At 33.0% G+C, this 18,502-nt stretch overlaps 1 protein-coding gene across 1 annotated transcript; it reads left to right on the forward strand.

The window, feature by feature from the left end:
- Window positions 1–510: 510 nt before the first annotated feature.
- Window positions 511–8,695, forward strand: LOC110615810 (stomatin-like protein 2, mitochondrial). The gene is made up of 9 exons (XM_021757937.2): window positions 511–870; window positions 958–1,201; window positions 1,278–1,427; window positions 1,675–1,732; window positions 1,818–1,910; window positions 2,040–2,138; window positions 2,558–2,649; window positions 7,932–7,991; window positions 8,094–8,695. The coding sequence occupies exons 1-9, from the start codon at window positions 653–655 to the stop codon at window positions 8,346–8,348; spliced, it is 1,269 nt and encodes a 422-aa protein (XP_021613629.1). The 5' UTR covers window positions 511–652; the 3' UTR covers window positions 8,349–8,695.
- The last annotated feature ends 9,807 nt before the right edge of the window (window positions 8,696–18,502 follow it).

Raw genomic sequence — 18,502 nt, forward strand, 5'->3', positions numbered from 1 at the left:
AAAAGAGAGAAGCTCTCTTTTTTTATGAAAAAAGTTGATTAAATTATTGTAAACTCTTTTTTTTGAATATCAGATTATCAAAATTAAATTAATGAAAGATTGTATATAAATATGAAAAGAGAAAATGATGTGATAAAATCTCTTAACTTGTAAGAACTATTTCAGAGAGACTGAAAATTATTATGACACTTAATTTTTTAAAAATTCAATAAATAACTTCATTAATTATTAGTTGATGAGATTGTTAAACTATTTAGTGAGAATTCATTATTCTTTGTGAGAAGTCATTTCGGTTTTACTCCTTAAGCGCCGAAAATACTTCGAGAATTCATTAATATTCTTATTCATTAATATTACTTTGAGCATTCATTCATCGTGTAGAGTAGTTAGCTAAGCATCATGCAGAGTAGGTGGCTGCTTAGCAGTTGAAAACACCTTTTCAATAAATTCAATTAAAAAAGTTTAAAAATTATATTGTTATAATAGTTTAAGTTCAGGGACCATTGTTGAAATTTTCCAGCTCCAGCTCCAGCTCAGAAGAAAAAGCCAGATGGAAATTGGAAAGGTTTAACTAGGGTTTTGCTTTTCCATTTATTTTTTCCCCTCATCTTCAGATTTCTGGGTTTGACAATTTGCACTGTAAACACAAGAAATGTGGAGAAGCAATTCGCTTGTTAGCAAGGGAATGAGATCCTACAGTTATCTTCTCAATCCATTGGTCTCCAGAACCATCGCAACTCTCTCCTCCTCTCCTTTGAATCGGGTCCAACACCTATCCTCCTCCAACGACAATCTTCACCGTCCTCTTTCTTCTCCGCTCTTCACCACCGCTGTGCGTTTTATCCGTGCTGGCCGGGATTCCAACATCAGGTATACTATAAAGCTCTCAAACAGCTTTTTGTTATTGGGTCGGTTGATTAATTGATTAAATTCTTTGTTGAATCCCAATGTGTTAAGTTATGAGATTACCCCGCCTGTGAACTGGGGCATACGGATTGTGCCGGAGAAGAAGGCCTACGTAATTGAGCGATTTGGAAAATACGTTAAGACACTTCCATCGGGAATCCATTTCTTGATCCCATTTGTGGATAGAATTGCTTATGTTCATTCCTTGAAGGAAGAGGCCATTCCCATTCCTGATCAATCTGCTATCACCAAGGATAATGTCAGCATTCTCATCGACGGTGTCCTTTATGTCAAGGTTTCTCTTCTTCTCTTTCCTTTTCTTTTCTTAGTCAGTCAACAATAAAATAGGTAACCAGTTGCTTGCTTCCTAGATTGTGGACCCTAAGCTGGCCTCTTATGGTGTGGAGAATCCCATCTATGCTGTTATTCAGCTTGCACAGACCACCATGCGCAGTGAGCTTGGGAAGATTACTCTTGACAAGACCTTTGAGGAAAGGGACACTCTCAATGAAAAGATTGTGGTATGTGGGTTCTTAATTAATTGAATGAATGATATTGTAAGCTTTCTCACTTGTATAGTGCCATTGTTTGCAATATTTCAACCATTGTTGTTTTCTTCATAATGACTGTTATGCTGCAAGTTTGTTTGTCCCTTTTTTTTTTGTCACTGTGCTAATAGAGAAGTGGGTCAATTTTAGTTTTTCTGCTATACAATAAGTAAGCACTTAGGAAAAGAAAAGCTGTGCTGAGATTTTCTCACTTTTGCAGGAGGCCATAAATGTGGCTGCAAAGGACTGGGGCCTCCAGTGTCTCCGTTATGAAATAAGTGAGACACGCATATCTAATTTGATTCCCTAGCTTTGGTTCCTAGTCTCTGCATTTTACATGCTTCGCTAAAACTTCTTTTCTAGGGGATATTTCTCCACCTCGTGGAGTGAGAGCTGCTATGGAGATGCAGGCAGAAGCAGAACGTAAAAAGAGAGCTCAGGTTCTTGAATCTGAAGGTAGTAAAGTTGGATTGCTGGATAGTCTTTTTTTCTTGATAGGAATTTACTTAATATCACAATTTTTCACAAGATTTATTATTTACAACTATATTATTCTTTTTGCCCGTTGAACTTCAATATTAATAGGAGAGAGGCAAGCCAACATTAACATTGCTGATGGTAGAAAAAGTGCTGTGATCTTGGCATCGGAAGCTGCAAAGATGGATCAGGTTAACAGAGCATTAGGTTAGTACTATGTGCTTACATTTCATATGCCTGGATTTTGAACAAATTTTAGTAACATATAATTTTTTGGTATGAAGTTTGAAAATAAACATATGTTGCATTATGTTTGAACATTTTTCCTGTTATAAGATGGCTTTGATATTGAAAATTGCAACTGGTTGAAGCATTATTTTATTGTGGCTATGTGAACTAGTATAATGCATGGTGCTCTTCCCTTGTCCTCTGTATCATGTTTCTTTCCTAATTTATTTGCTCTATACTTCATAGTGCTTTAAGCTTTCATTTTCTAGACTTGTCAGCCATGTTAAGTTAATCATGCAATATTTTGGCTGATATTGATGTTGACCCTTCTGCAGTAGGCATTTAGATTTCACTCCATGGTAAATCTTTATTAAATGTTCACCAAAATTTTTCCTCAGGTGAGGCAGAAGCAATCCTTGCTAAAGCACAAGCAACGGCCAAAGGACTTGGACTAGTGTCAAAGGCTCTTAAGGAAACGGGGGGAGTAGAGGTGATCTTTTTTAATCCCCATGATTTCATTTGAATAGTAAACCTTATGCTGTCATTAGTGGAAGTTTTTACAACATAGTTTATGTTTCAGTTAAGAAAATGATAAAAAATTTATAGGGAGAGGAGGAAGGATCTTAAGTTCTTAACATGGTATTCATTGATAATGAAAATGCATGATAGAATATTAGGAGAAGTTTATGGCCGATTGTAGGGATGAAATGAGTCCATCTGAATAAATGTCATTAAGGATGCATACAATAGAGTGGTCAACCAGTCATGTGTAATAATAGTATGAATTGCTACAAAAAATCAATTGGATGGAATAGAGGTGAGGTTTGATTGGATGGAATTTTGGTGTCGCAATGCAATCAATTCAAGTATTAGATTTTATCATCTAGAGAATAGAGATCATAGATGAGTGTGTAACTCAAAGGATGAAAACAAAATGGATGATATGGAGGAGTGCTACCATGGGAATTAAAGGCTCATAAGTGCACCAAGACGTCAAAGGGTCTTGGAATGCTCTAATTAATCATGTTTATATGCTCATTTTATGTCATTGACCAATTTACACCAAAGAGAGAACCTAATCATGCATAATTTCTAAGTTGATATTTAGCACATAGTAAAAAAAGTCCCACCAGGTTTCTAGCATGCATCATTGAAGTCTAATTTTATGATCATCTTATCTTAAGGTCATTACTATTTAGTCATTTTCATGCCAAAGCGTAAATCATCCTCTAAGTATACATAACCATGTCTCTATCATGCCAAAATTATTGAGTTAACTAACCTTTTAAGTTAATTATATGCATATTAGTTGAGGTGCATAAAACCATCCAAAGCAAGTTAAGGAGAAATGAATTAGCCAAGTCCAAATCCTAAGTTAAAGAAAGAGGGAGGAGAATAAAATTGATCGCAACGACCATTAGAAAGTAGGGAGGAGAAAAGAATTAATTTACAAACCTATAAAAAATATTAGAATTCACTAACTAAACCTAAACTATTACAATGCCCTTGGCCTATTACTCTTTGCAAAGGCTTTCAAGATACTCCAATGGGCCTCCATATCCAAATGGGCTTTCTCCATATGCTACATAAGTCCAACAAAGAAAGAAATTTGCTCACCAAAAGGAGAAGTGCTATTCGGCCGAGGTAGAAAAAAAAAAGAGGAGATCTCCTTTCCTTCTCCAAGCTTTCATAGTCTAACTTATCATAATTGAAAAAGACAAAAGAGATAAGGAAAGAAAATAATTCAAAAAGGGAAAGAAAATAATTCAAATATGGAAAGAAATAAATTATGAAAAGAAATATTTTTAATTGATTTAAGAAATAAATAAAAAAGTAAGAAATATTTTGATTTTTTTTATTTAGGTAAGAAATTTATTGTAACATGGAAAAAGATATTCACAAACATGGTAAGCAATAAAACTAGATAAGGAAGGAAACTATGCAAACATGGAAAGATGATGCATGGCCTCCACTACATGTCTATTCTTGAAGGAAAAACAAAGCACGTGATAGAGGTGAAGATTAGTTTAGTTTCAATTGTTTGTTTTAGCTAGACCCATTCTTCGCGGATGACGAGGAAAGTGGACTAGTTGAGATAGTGGAAGCCTGATGCCATAGTGGTGGGAACATTCGCCTATATCTTAGTTTTTAATTATGATAATAATTGGTATATATAGACCAGTAACTTTTCATTTCTGCTTCTGATTTGTTTGTCAATTGTCGAAAGACTTGAAATTGGAGAGTGGGTCCTTTTCGAATTGGACTATTATTCTGCAATAAATTATCTCAGTGGAAAGGAAAACACTGAAAAGACATTTTTTTAGTAATTCCAATTGCAATAGGGCTGTCATAGAACAGGTTCTAATCTGCACACCAATTTTATTTGCGGTATGGCACTATGTTAGAGGCAGAAACATGAAAAACTCAAAACACAAAAATTATAGTGCACTTCTTAACTTAATTTTAGACTCAAGAATCACCTTATTTGGTGATCTGAAGGTCAAGTTACTGGTGCTTGAAGTTTCAGATACTGCACTATAACTGACTCAAATTCCACTATTCTCATAGCTGTTGTTATACCACTATTTTCCTAACCCTATCCACTTGCTCCAAGAATGTGGTTGCTTGAAACAGACATACCTTAGATATCCCTCCAAACTCTGATCAAGTCTTTCTGATTGCCCATTAGATTATGGGTGATAGGCTGTGATATATGCTGCTTAGTGCCATCAACTTAAACAATTCTCTCCAAAATGCACTTGTAAAAATTGTCTCTATTTGACACGATAGGTTGTGCCACACACATGCAGCTTAACTACCACTAATAACTTGCAACCATTGAGGCTGAAAAAGGATGATGCAGAGTGAGAAAATGGGCACACTTAGTGAACTTGCGAATGACTACCACTATGGTGTTTTTGCCTTTAGGTTTCGGAGGCTTCTTTATAAACCCATAGCAACATGTTGCCATGCCTGAGCAGGGACAAGTAATGGTTGCAGCTAGCCAGATGTGGCTATATGCTCAAGTTTACGTCTTGCACATACTTCACATGCCTTCACCCATTCTACTACACTCTTAAGTGTGGTAGACCAATAAAAGTGCCATAAGAAGAAGTAATCTATTGACCCCCTTGCCATGAGTTATGATACAACTCCAATAGTAACTTCCTCAAGTTACCATTTCTTTCCACATTCAACTTGTCCTTATATAGTGTTGTTAAAGGCGTTAGGCGAGGTGAGGCAGAGAGAGGCGCCAGGCAAATGAGGATACAGAACAAAAGAAGAAGAAGAAGAGGAAGAGATGGATGGAGATGGTGGTCACGTTGGAATTTGAAAGAAAAAAGTAGTTTTAGTAATATTTAATTGACACTTTTTTCTCTTGGAAAAAGAAAAAACATGAGAATCTTTTGACTTTTCTTCACTTTATTACTTTTTCCTTCATATTAGTAATAACATAATAAATTATCTTGGTATTAATAATATGGAAATAAGATATTAATATTGGTATTAGTCATAAATAATAAATAATGTTTATTTATAAAAAGTTAAAATTAATTTCTTTATTTATATTTATATATTTTATTACAATTTCATTTTTTAATAATTTTTATTATATATTATATTATTATTCTGTATTATATATTATAACTATATTCTATATTTATATTTTATATCAAATAATATTACTAATTATTATATATATTCTATCATATTCCATTATATAGTCTATGTAATTGATATAATTTAGAAATTTATATATGATTTTATTATTAGTTAATATTATTATTATTTAATTAATTGTTAATTTTATTATTCTTTAATTATTTATATATTAATTTATTTATATATTTTAAAAAATTAATATTAATTTTCTATACATTATATAGATATAGTTTATCGCTAACTATATTTTATACATTTTAATCTAACTAAAGAAATTAATATTTAGTTAGATTAAAATATATAAACTATAATTGGTGATGCATTTAATGTATATATATATGTATATGTAAAGTATATAAAAAAAAATGGCTTTGTCGCTTTTTTCAAAAAGGCGTCGCCTCGCTATCGCCTTAGTGTCTCACCTTACTGTTGCCTCTTCCTTAATAACACTGTCCTTATTGTATACAACTCTTTCTTGAGAGAGTACCCTAGATGAGCACTCCCATCAATAGACAAATGGGTTAACAATTCTGTTGCTTGCTGGTCCCCTTCATAGCTGCTTATTTTTTGAGACATCCATATAGGTTGGATGGATGACTGAGTCATCATCAACTCCCCTGACTCTTCTGCCAAACGTGTCTGTCTAGAAAAGGCATTTGTTGCTCTATTTTCAATTCATTTTCTGTAAAGAATTTTGTAGTCAAGCCCAAGCAGCTTGGAGACTTCTTTAAGCTGCAAATTTGTGTCCAGCTGCTCTAGCAAGTGCTTTATACTTTCATGATCTGTCTTGATGAAGAATTGCCCATTCTCCAACCACTATCTCCATTCGATGACAATAAATGTAATTGCTATTCATTCCCTCTCATGCACAGACAAGGCCCTTGTTTTGGGTCCAAATGCCTTGGAGATATATGCTATAGGTTGTCCTCCCTGCTATAAAATGGCTCCCATACCACTTCCACTAACATTTGTCTCAACAATGAAAAGCTTTGTAAAATCAGGGAGTGTGAGGACTGGAGCATTAGACATAGCAGTCTTCAAAGTGTCATAAGTTTCCTGTGCTGCTGCAAATTGATATTTTGAGGTGCAAAATATCCATAGGAAAATTGGCAGAAATGTAGTTGTTAAGATGTATGTTTCATGGACAATGATGAAAAAGGTCAAGAACTATCACATTTGTCAGAGAATGCATGCAGCACACATTGGGGTGAAAATGAGAAAGTATTAGTTAAGATGATTTTACTCATTTACAACATAGAACATTGAATATTCCAGTATGAAAGTTGATCAGTTGGTCAAAAGAGTGACAAGGGAAATGGAGAGATTTAAAATGTGTGGATTGAATTGTTTCCAAAAGATTTATGATTTTTGGAAATTGATGTGCAATTCTTTCCAAGTAAAGTTGAATGGCGAAAGATTATTCATACAAGTAACTCCCAACTATTTTGGAACTAAAGTTTTGTTTGTTGTATTATCATTGTAATTTTGTTTTCACAACCAATTGTAGATAGCTGGTTTTTTCCATAAGGTAGTCAGGCATGCTCCAAGCTGTTACATTCCGCATCTAGTGTAATGCAATTGGAAAATTGCATAATTTATTTTTTGCATGTGAACGTCTGACAAAATAAATAACGAGTATAAAATGCAGATGCCGAAAAGATTGTACTGTTGCATTGTGTAGCATTTGACATCTTGCTGCCGATTGTTGTGGCCTGTTTTGTGTTAGGACCTAAAAGAAAGTCTAAAACAAAATGCATGTATGATCTCTTGTTATCTGTTCATCTCTAGTTTGAAATGGTGATTGCATGCATCAACATTCAAGTGCATGCTGCTCCAAAGTTTAACATGTACATTGTGGAGAGTTTACTTGCAGATTTGAACAGTGTTTCTCTCTATCTTTGAGATCCCACTGTGCAGAGGTGTTGCAGTCATTTTTTTTCATTAGAAATTACAAAATAGAGGTGGATTTTCTTTTTAACAAGCAAAACATATTTTTTTGTTAAATTAATGTTTGTATGGATTTCGTGTACTGTGTAATGCTTAATTTGTACTTTTTAACATACAGAAGAACAAATTAATTATCCTAATCTGTGGCATGATTTGTTGCAGGCAGCGAGTTTGAAAATTGCTGAGCAATATATTCAAGCGTTCGGTAATATTGCCAAGGAGGTAAGAGGACAACTATTACCTTTCTGAATGTGTGGTTTCATGTGCAATTAATTTACATTCTGCTAAGTATTTGTCCTTTTTTGTGCTCCATTGTTTTATTAGGGGACAACAATGTTGCTTCCTAGTGCTACTGCCAATCCTGCTAATATAATGGCTCAAGCTCTGACTATGTACAAAAGCCTCCTCGGAAATGTTTCAAGTAATACTTCTCATGAGCCATCATCCCCAGAGTTGACTGAAGGCATAAAGGACTCTGGAGAAGCTATAGGTAAGAGTACAACATTCTCAAGTACAGTTGATTCCAGTCAACTGAACGAACCAAGATTTTCACTTCAGAGCCCCAGGAAAGGAGATTAGCCTTGTTTTGAAACGTGAAAGGATAATGGGGTTAATTGCACCGCACCTGTCTACAAACTGAAATAGAATGTTACTTTTAGGTTTCATCAGTTGTCCGGAAATTTATTGCATTGGTTCCATTTTAAATTCTCGACTCCCTCAAAGAGGACAATTGATAGATAGACATTGATTTGAAGATTTATTTTTGCTACAACCTTAGACGTTCAGTGTCATTTTTGGTAACAGTGACAGGGGAGGGAAGTGATGAAAAATTATACGGTATTTATCATGGCTACCCACTTAAAATGGTGAGCATGTTTTATATATTTTTAGAATTTTCAAATGAAGTTAGAAATGTTCCAATCTCACAGGGCAGAAATTAAGACTCTTTGCTTTCATTTGTAAGCATCTCAAAGCAACATTGCATTTATATGCTACTAGAGTTTTAAGTGTGTTAATCTGATTATATTTATGTAATAGCGCAATAACTGGATTCTCCTATAAATGGAATTCCCTTTCTATTGGGGAGGGGGTTCACTGTAGTCTTTAGGAAACTGAAAATTAAATTAAATTGAAATCAAGGATTTATCCCTTTATTTTAATTCCCTTGGCCTTCCCACTTGAAATGGCTTTAAACATTTGGGAGAAATTTTACAAGCACTCGGTGCATGTGCACATGTTAATAAATAGGAAAAATTATTATTTAGTTACTCTGATATAAAAATTTATTAGTTTATTTATTGATTTTAAAAAATATATAAAATATTAAGAATATTTTAAAAAATTTATCGGTCTTTATGTTAATTTTAACTATTAAATATTTATTATTTTAAAAAATTTATTAATTCATCACTTAAATTTTTAAATATTTATTAATTAGTTTTTTTTTATTAGAGGTATTTTAAAAATTAATAGAGAGTCTAATTAGTAGATGTTTTAAAATATCAAGAAATTTTTAATTTATTTTTTAAGGTAAAGAGATTAATTAATGTATTTTTTTATAACATAAATATTAAATAATAAATTCTTTTTATAAATATAATTGACCGTGGGATTTATCATGATTTTGTTATTTACATATTGGTAGAGTGTATGCATATGTAAGAATTTTTCAAATGGCTTATTGGGCAAAAATTATTTAAATTTTTTTAGAAATTTATATTTATATTAATCTTTTAATTTTAAACAATTAGACTATAACTTTGACATTAGTCACAATTTAAATTATGAACTCAAATTAATTTTGATCAAAACTTAAAACTTAAATTTATCACATGTCATCTGTCTTTTTTAATTTTTTAATTAACTATAGTTTTGGGCCTAATATCCGAATTGAAATCTCTAAATAAATTAAAATTCATAATTCACCAATTCACTCACTTCCTCAATAATCAAAAATTAAAATTCCATTTATAAACTTGTAATTCCACTTAGCTTGCATGAGAATTTATGGTTGGCTCCAGATAAGTTTTACCACGTCCTTTTCTATCTCTTTCTAACTTTCTTATTTTTCAAATTAGCCTCTCTCGTCCGTTAATCCTCCCTCTGTTGCTATTCTGTTTGATTAGATTCTATCAATCCTCAGCACTTATAGCTGCGAAGAAAGTGCTGACTAGTTTACATTTTCTCCTTTGCCAGTACCTCAACTAAAGATTAATCATTGATTTTCTGAATGTCTTGAAAACTGCGTTCGCACTGTCCAAAATTTAAAGGTAGAGAGTTATGAATGTGATTTTACTAAAATATTTGGATTATTTTATCAAATAATTTAAAGGTTGAGATATTAACGTAATATAATGAAAAAGATTTAAATTATTTTTTCAAATAGATCAAAGTATATAAATTAAAAAAAATGATAAAAATAGCTATTAGGATGATAGGCGGCCCAAATTGAGTCTTGATCAAAATTAATTTTAATTAATGGCTAAAATTCTGATTTAATTGTTAAAAATTGAAAAATTAGATATAAAAACGTGAATTCACTTAGATTATTTTATTCAATGAGTCTTCTTAAAACATTTATATGTTTATTGTAAAAAATTTTAAGTTAAGATTTTTAATTAATAATTATTGCATCCATAAGAGTAAATTGAATTGGAAAGTAGAGAATGTCATATGTTGGCACTTGAAAATAAAAACACGTGGTAAGAGTTTGATAAGATGATATTCGGTTCTATTGAAGGAAAAGAATACCCAAATGCTTTAGGCCACCCTCAATTCAACTTTTCGTTAAGACTTATTCTCTCATGAAGAGATCGGATTTTCACGAGAAGTTACTGTTAGCGGCTATAATCCAGAAGACTTCCTTTACACCTATAATTACGTAATTTCTAATCAATTAGCTGACAAAATTTCTTATTAACGAGCTAGTCACATCATTACCGGATTTTCAGAAAATACTATAATTAATTAGATAATTATATTTATTGTCAATATATTTAGAATCTAATCGGACACACACATAAAGAATAATATGAGAAAATAAAATGAGAAATTAAATCAAGTATAACTATATTACATTAAATTTTATGATATTATGATAAAACTGTAATTTGAAAGGATTATTATTTTGATCTAATTAATTAAGTAGGAATTTAATTAAAATTATCTAAAATTTATATGACTTGTTTATTAAAATTCTCGACCATAATTATAATTTATTTATTTAATTAGTTAAATAAATAAATATTATTATATTGAAATTCTAGAGTTTTAGTATAAAATGACCTCTTATGAGAGCCAGTTGACACACTTTTGAGAGTCTTCAGAATTCGTAAGAAAAGATAGAGAGCTAACACCCAAAACTTTTCTTCTTCTCAACCATTAGAATTGTCCTAGTATTTTTCAATCGTTATTCTGTATGGATATTGTTACAATGGTTTGTGATTTATAATAACTCAATCGAGACGAATGGTCTCACGTTTTACTGTAAAGAAAATAAAAAATATTTATTTTCTCCTCTTTTATTGCTTTATTCATTTAAACGTGATCAATGTTGGTGAAATTTTTTTTTTAATTTTCTAGTGTTTTCACTACATTTAATCCAATTAAGACCAAATAATTAGATGATTTAGCTAAATCACATAATGTAATTAAAGTGTATGTGAAATATTTTAAACCAAAATTTTAACATGGTCTCCTTTACTTTATTATTATCCCAACTTGTGTAATATATATATATATATATAACACATTTATAGCCGTACTCTCATCTGTTATTTGATATCACATGTTTCATTAGTAATTCAAACATTATAAAATAACAATATTTCTTATTCTTCCAAGATTATCATTGTATGCTTATGTTTTAGCGCTTTTTGATTGCATGCATGATTACAACTCTTTAACTTACATAATTTTTATAACCATCTCTACTTAATATGTACATGTTAAAATATAACTGTGCAATGATTCATAAACTCTAAACAATCAGCTATAATAAAGGCATTGATATTTGATGCTGATCTCTAATTACTTATATATCGATTACTTTATCTCTGACCTGCATGATATAAAAAACAACATCCTGAGCTTATACTCAGTGAATGATTGCAAACAAATAACAATATAGAGCAAATATATTCATGTATACACATTTAATAAAACAATTATAAACATATAAAAATGCATTTAATATAGAACATAACATACCATATCAGAACTCTAATATTAAGTATAAGTGCAAGTGTGCATATCTCTGTGTATATTCAGAATTCTTTCCTAATTAGTAACAATTGTCTTTTAATGTATTTACACATATCATGTCTATAATAAGTTATCATGACTAAAGATATGCATTAGATACAAATATGTTAATAAATACTATAAAATTCATAAAATCAAGTATTAAGAATTTAATTAGCCCTATAAACACATAGTATGATCGACTAAGTAGATAAGAAATTATAATAGTAAGCATAAGGTGCCAAATGATAGGTTCAAAGACCGAAACTGTAATAGCAGAATTCTGTGGTCATACCTAAAAGGTATCTGATATGTAACCTCAGATATAGATCAAGTAACGATAGTAGTATTGCAAACTCTATATATGTATATGGTATGCCATATCCTTAAACTCACCTCGACTCCTACTATGTTATCAACGTTAAATATCTTTAATTTAATGTATCAAATTAATTTAATTCAATGTATTAAATTATTTAAAGTAAATACACATATTATTTGAATTCATTTCTCAAATAATGTTTGTAAAATGAGAAATTCATAGCAAATAGTGTATAACTTTATTGACTTTGCATTCTAAATAATATATCAAATCAATTCAGCTTTTGCATTTTATATTACTAACAAGTATAGAATGATAAGTTTTACTCACCTCATAATACAAAATAAGTATGGTTGAGAAGCAAGCATATGTGTAATTCCTTCCAAACATGTCAATTTTTATGTATTCTAGTTCAATAAAAGCTATATTTTGCCTAATTTTGTACTAAATTTTCAAGCATCTCATGAATAGTATTAGATTTAGATTTCTTCAAGAAAATTATGTATTTATATTTTACCAACAAGATATGATTCATACCATTCTGGTCATACTGGCTCAATTTATGAATTTTTCTTTGCAAACTGCTTAAAAGTAATGTTACCAGTCTATCTCAGATTTTTAGTTTTTAAGTACTTCAAAGAATTGATTATGCATAGATATACATGTAGAATTAGATTTTGCATTCTTATAAGAAGTTTTAATTTTAACTCTCATGGTTAATTTCGCATTGGTATTATCTCATTTCATTAAGCACACAATTAATTATGGCTTAGTCACTACAGGCGACTTTGAATAAACCTATTCTGCATCAGTTTTAATTTTACTCAAATTGTACAGTAATTTAAGTTAAGAATCATAATTTAGTCTCTTTATAGAAGTGTTTAAATTATGTTTTATCTTTTTCTAGCATTGATTACACTTTATTGGGATTACTACAACTAAAGTTATAGTTTTAGGAACACATACCGCTTATGTAGGATTTCAATATGCCAAGTTAAGTTTCATACTTTTATGGCTATTAACCTTACTTAAAACCTTTCATTTATTAATTTAGCATGCATATAATATATTTATACATTCAAATGAGCAATTCCAATATTAAAACTAAGCTCTAATTGAACATAATCATAAGAAAATTAAGATAAAATAGAAAACAAAGCAAACGCTAAACCTTTCTTGAAATTTCCTTTCTTTCCATTTCTATTCTTTAGCTATCTCCTTTTCATTTGACTTTCAGCTAGGTCAATATAAATCTTTGGAAAGGATTGAATAACTTGAAAATTAAAGTTTTATAATTCAAATTTATGCATGAATTATTGAAAGGATAATGTTTCCTACTTATTTCTATGATTACCTTTGATTATCTAGTTTTAGCAACTTGAAATACTAACATTTTCTTTTTCAAATCTTTTAATATATGGCTAGTTCTCTTGATCTTGGTATTATAATGTATTTTGATTGAATAAAGGAATAGATTTGATGGAGAAATTGGCTTGAAAATGGAAGGAAAGATGAAAACAAAGTTAAGTTTTTCATAGGTGAAATTCGACCATCAATGTTTTCTATGGAGGAAGATATGTTTATTTCTTCCTTTAAGGTTATTTTGCCTTTATTTCTTTACTGTATATATGGCTGTGATGAGAGGGTAGAAAAATGAAGGGGTAGGACCAAATTTGCCTTTTAAACTTTAGTTATTTATGCTTTAACCTACTTAACTCTATAATATATTTCAATTTAGTTTTTAAACTTTCAGTATTCATAGATTGACTTAGCAAAGTTATATTTTTAACCTTTACAAATCTATTTCATATAGGTAAGCGCATCGAATTTAACAAGTATCTCAAGCTAGTATATTGAAAAATCCATAAACACCTCCCGAAAGTGACTTATCTCTGACTCGATGATCACACTATCGATTTTATTTTTAGATATATTCAATTTTTTATTTGAATATTTAATTTTTTATTTGAGTTTTCTATGATTTTGATATTAAGTCTTAAAAAATGTTAAAATATTATTATGTTGTTTTTATTAGAACTACATCTTAACATATTTAACTCTATATATGATGCAAGATGGACTTTTAACTACAAGTTTTGATACTTTATTTATAGGTAAATTGTATATCAAGTAGCTTGAGATCTAGCACCTTTCTGTTGCCACTTGCCCTAACTGTAAAAAAGGCTTAACTAAGATATAAAAGTGTCTTCATTTCCACTCTATCAGATTACAAATATTCTAAGGGTAGAGAATGACTCGACCGTCTAATTTGGCTAGTTTATAAGACCCTGGACAAATAACCTTCAAGACCTTAAATGATCTTTTCTAGTTTTCGGCCAACTTACCTAACTCGGCATCTGTTGTATCTGTTCTTTTAAGGACTAAGTTCCCCACATTAAAAGCATGTGGCTTGACCTTACTATTGAACATTCTAAATATTTTGCTTCTGTGAATCGCCATTCTGATTGCAAACTTTTCTCGTAAACACTCAGCTTGATTCAAATTGAATTGCATTTCTTCAGGATTTTCTGAAATCTCAGGATGCTTGTATGCGCTTAACATCGATGACAATTCTGGACAAGCTCTTTTGCATCTTTTATTATCATTGGCCAGTAGTATCATTGTCTAAATGCTTTCTGCACAATCGTAGCCATGGTTGATTTGAGAATCTCCTGGACAACCGACCATTAATTAGTACCTATTTAGAGGGGTTCTTTATTACATGTTTAGCCGACCATTCATTGGTTGGCAGTTCATCCTGTGTCAAAAATGTAATACCCGGCTAGACTCCGGTATCGGAATTTCTACCGTCCGGTGGAATCTCGGATGTCGGAAGCCTCTAGTAGGGTAGAAACCATGTTTTCATAAAATGTTTTAATGTTTTTGATGATTTTAAGTAAAGAGGAAATGAGTTTTTGAATAAAAACACCCTTGGAGGAAACTCAGGTTCGGCCGCCGAAACTCAAAGTTCGGCCGCCGAACATGCATGCACTTCGGGAGTGCTTTAGGCCCCCGAAGGCATAAGTGAGGAAAGTCTAGGTTCGGCCGCCGAACCTCAAGTTCGGTCGCCGAACATGGCATGCATGCGGAGGCACTTTCGGCCCCCGAATGTGGACTGGCCAGCCACTATAAAAGGGTCCCTTAGCTGAAAACGGGCGAGCTTTTTCCCCATTTTCGGCCAAGGTAAGCCCTTCCGCCATTCCTCACCATCTTTGAGTTCTTCCCTTCAAATCTTTCGAGTTTTTCACAAGTTTTTACGTTGTTTTGAAGATTTTCGAGTTTAAAGCAAGTTTTGGAGCTTTGAGGTTCAAGAACTCAAAATCTTCCACCTTCGAGTTTAGGACGTCTCTCCCTCGATCTTCAAGAGGTAAGAGCCGATCTTAAGCTCATTTCATGTTTAAAGTAAATTTTATGCAAGATCTATGGGGTAGAATGCATGTTTAGCTCATAGTTAGGTTTTTTGAGTTTATGTTGTGTTTTTGAGCAATGTGTTGTTGTTGTGTGTTGTAGTTGGGGTTTAAGTTAGTTTGAAGCCCCTAGGAGCCAATGTATGTATATTTGCATGTTTTGGTTGAGCTAAATGCATGATTGGAAGTTTTGGGTGGCAAATGTGCATAAAGGAGCCAAGTTTCTGCCCTTTGGCAGAAACCAGGTTCGGCAGCCGAACATGGCTGGGGAGGCAGGCCTTTCGGCTGCCGAAGTTGCCCCCGAAAAGAGACTTTCGTCTCTGTCTGGGACTTTCGGCCGCCGAAGATGCCGTCGAACCTGCCTGGGTTTCGGCTCTGGAGGGACTTTCGGCCGCCGAAGGTGCCGCCGAACCTGCCCTGTTCAGCCTTCCTTTGCATGTTTTTGCATGATTGTTTGAGATGTTTTAGGGGGTCTTTGGGGGATGTTTTTAGAGTTATGTTCTAGTTGTTTGGTCCCTCATGTGAGTCCACCTGTGTAGGTTCGGACCCGAGGAACCGAGGACCCCAGCAGTGAGTTCAGCTGCTTCTGAGTCAGTAGAGCTTCGGCCAGAGGTGAGTAGAATAAACCTTTATGTTTTTAAAGCAAATGAATTATAAAGTTAAGCATGTTCATGCATCATGAATACCATGTGATGAATTAGGTTGTTTGCATTAGAATTCACGAATATGTTGCATTGCATTTATGATGTTGATGTGGATTGGTCATTGAATGATCCTTTAGTCCTCATATGGTATGATGATGCTACGGCATGAGATGGTATGGAAGTCCAGGTTGTACCCATTCTACGTCCCTGGCACTATGTAAGAGAAAGTCCAGGTTGTACCCATTCTACGTCCCTGGCACATTGGTATGTTATGATATGTTATGTTAAGAGAAAGACCGGTTGTACCCATTCTACGTCCCGGCACTTTGGAATGTAGAGGACTATTGGTGACAATACCATCCGAGATGTGATTAGTTGTGATGTGTTGCATTACATAATGGCATGAGATTTAAATGTTGTTTTCTATTATTCTGCTCACTGGGCTCTTGTAACTCACCCCTTTCCCTAATCCCCCAGGATTGCAGGTACGGGCTAGACAGAGAAGTCAAGAAGAGTAAAGTCTTATGTTTGTAATAGTTAGAAAGTGGACATGATAAATTGTAAGATGATGTATAACTGAATAGTTATGATATGTACAATGATATTGAGGATTAGAAGTTGTGCTTGACCCTATGGATGTTGTAATCCCTTTTTATTACATGATCCTAGAGCTTTATTGATGACTATGTTTAGCCAACTCAACACATGTTATGCCACCCATTGGGGGCATTGATGAGATCCCACAGAGGGGTCAAGATATGATTATGTATATGTTCAGTGCATACACAGGTTGAGTTTGGCGTATGATAGAATGTATGAAAGAAAGTTTTATTTTTTTATGTATGATTGTTGATCATGTATGGGATTAAACAGGTTTACAGGTTTCATGTCAGGCTTGCTACAGGTCCCGGCGGCCTTAAGCCGATCTGGATCCTAGCGCCGGTAGCGGTCCGATTTTCGGGTCGTTACAAAAAACTTGTACACGAGTATCATCCACGTTTCTCCTTCCTCTACTGTAGCTATTTTGGCCAGAAAATCGGGCTTTTTGTTATCACTTCTAGCCACCTGGTGAAGCTTGCAGTTGCCCTCATTGGTAGTAACTTTAGCAGCGGCTCATGAATCATTGGCCATTTCGAGATAGAAAAGAGAGATTTCTTTTTAAGAGAAAATGGGATAAGAGACCAATTTTAATCCAAATGAACAGAGAGAATTCAATGAATTTGAGGTGGTTGACACCTACAACAGTCACTCTGACACTCAAGTCAATAAACTGGAGAGAAGGGTGAATGAAATGTAATACTCTAAACTTAAGAGTAGTTGTGTAAGAATGCGTATCTTTGTCTCTATGATCATTGACTTTTATACTGTAAGAGGTAGGGTTCATTATAGTATTTTCTGGGAATCTGGCAATATTGTAATCGGTTATTTGATTATGGATCTCATCGGCTAATCAATCAAAAATTCCATAATTACAAGTATAATGAGAATCTGCTGTCTTGTACCTGGTAACAGTAACTTTATATGAAAACTTGACCTCTTCAGGGGAGGGCGAGTCTTCACGGACCCGCATTTTGACACTCAATTGGGACCATGCGGCACTTGACTTGAACACCTTCAAGCCAAGTCAGCCTTGAGAAACACCCAATTCCCTGTGAACATGAATATCCTAATTAGTCAAGGTTTGACTCGCGAACAACGAAGCCAATAGGCAACATTCAATCAGAAGCCTCACAGTAGGCACAAAGATAAAAACTGAACATGAGAATTCATGAATAGACTACTTATTTTATTCCAAGGGAAAAATAGTAATTATACATTATCACCGATACCATCGTTACAATAATTCTCACCTCCCTTGTAGACAGGGGGGACGGTCTACAAGGAGTGAAGGCATAGCTCAAGATCTCCGTAGGCCTACGGTAGCCAACTGGGCCCAGCCCCTGCTGGTGGGCGACTAGTCACTCCCCCCTAAAGAGCTTTAGGAACAACTTGGCTTGTGGCAGGAGGAGACATCAATATGTCTCATATGACACACCCCTCTAAATAAATAATCTAAAGTGAATTACAGAAATCTGACACGGCACTTAGCTTACTTCTATTTTACACTAATTTATCCTA

This window comes from Manihot esculenta, chromosome 5 (assembly GCF_001659605.2).
Source record: "Manihot esculenta cultivar AM560-2 chromosome 5, M.esculenta_v8, whole genome shotgun sequence".
Taxonomy (NCBI): Eukaryota; Viridiplantae; Streptophyta; class Magnoliopsida; order Malpighiales; family Euphorbiaceae; genus Manihot; species Manihot esculenta.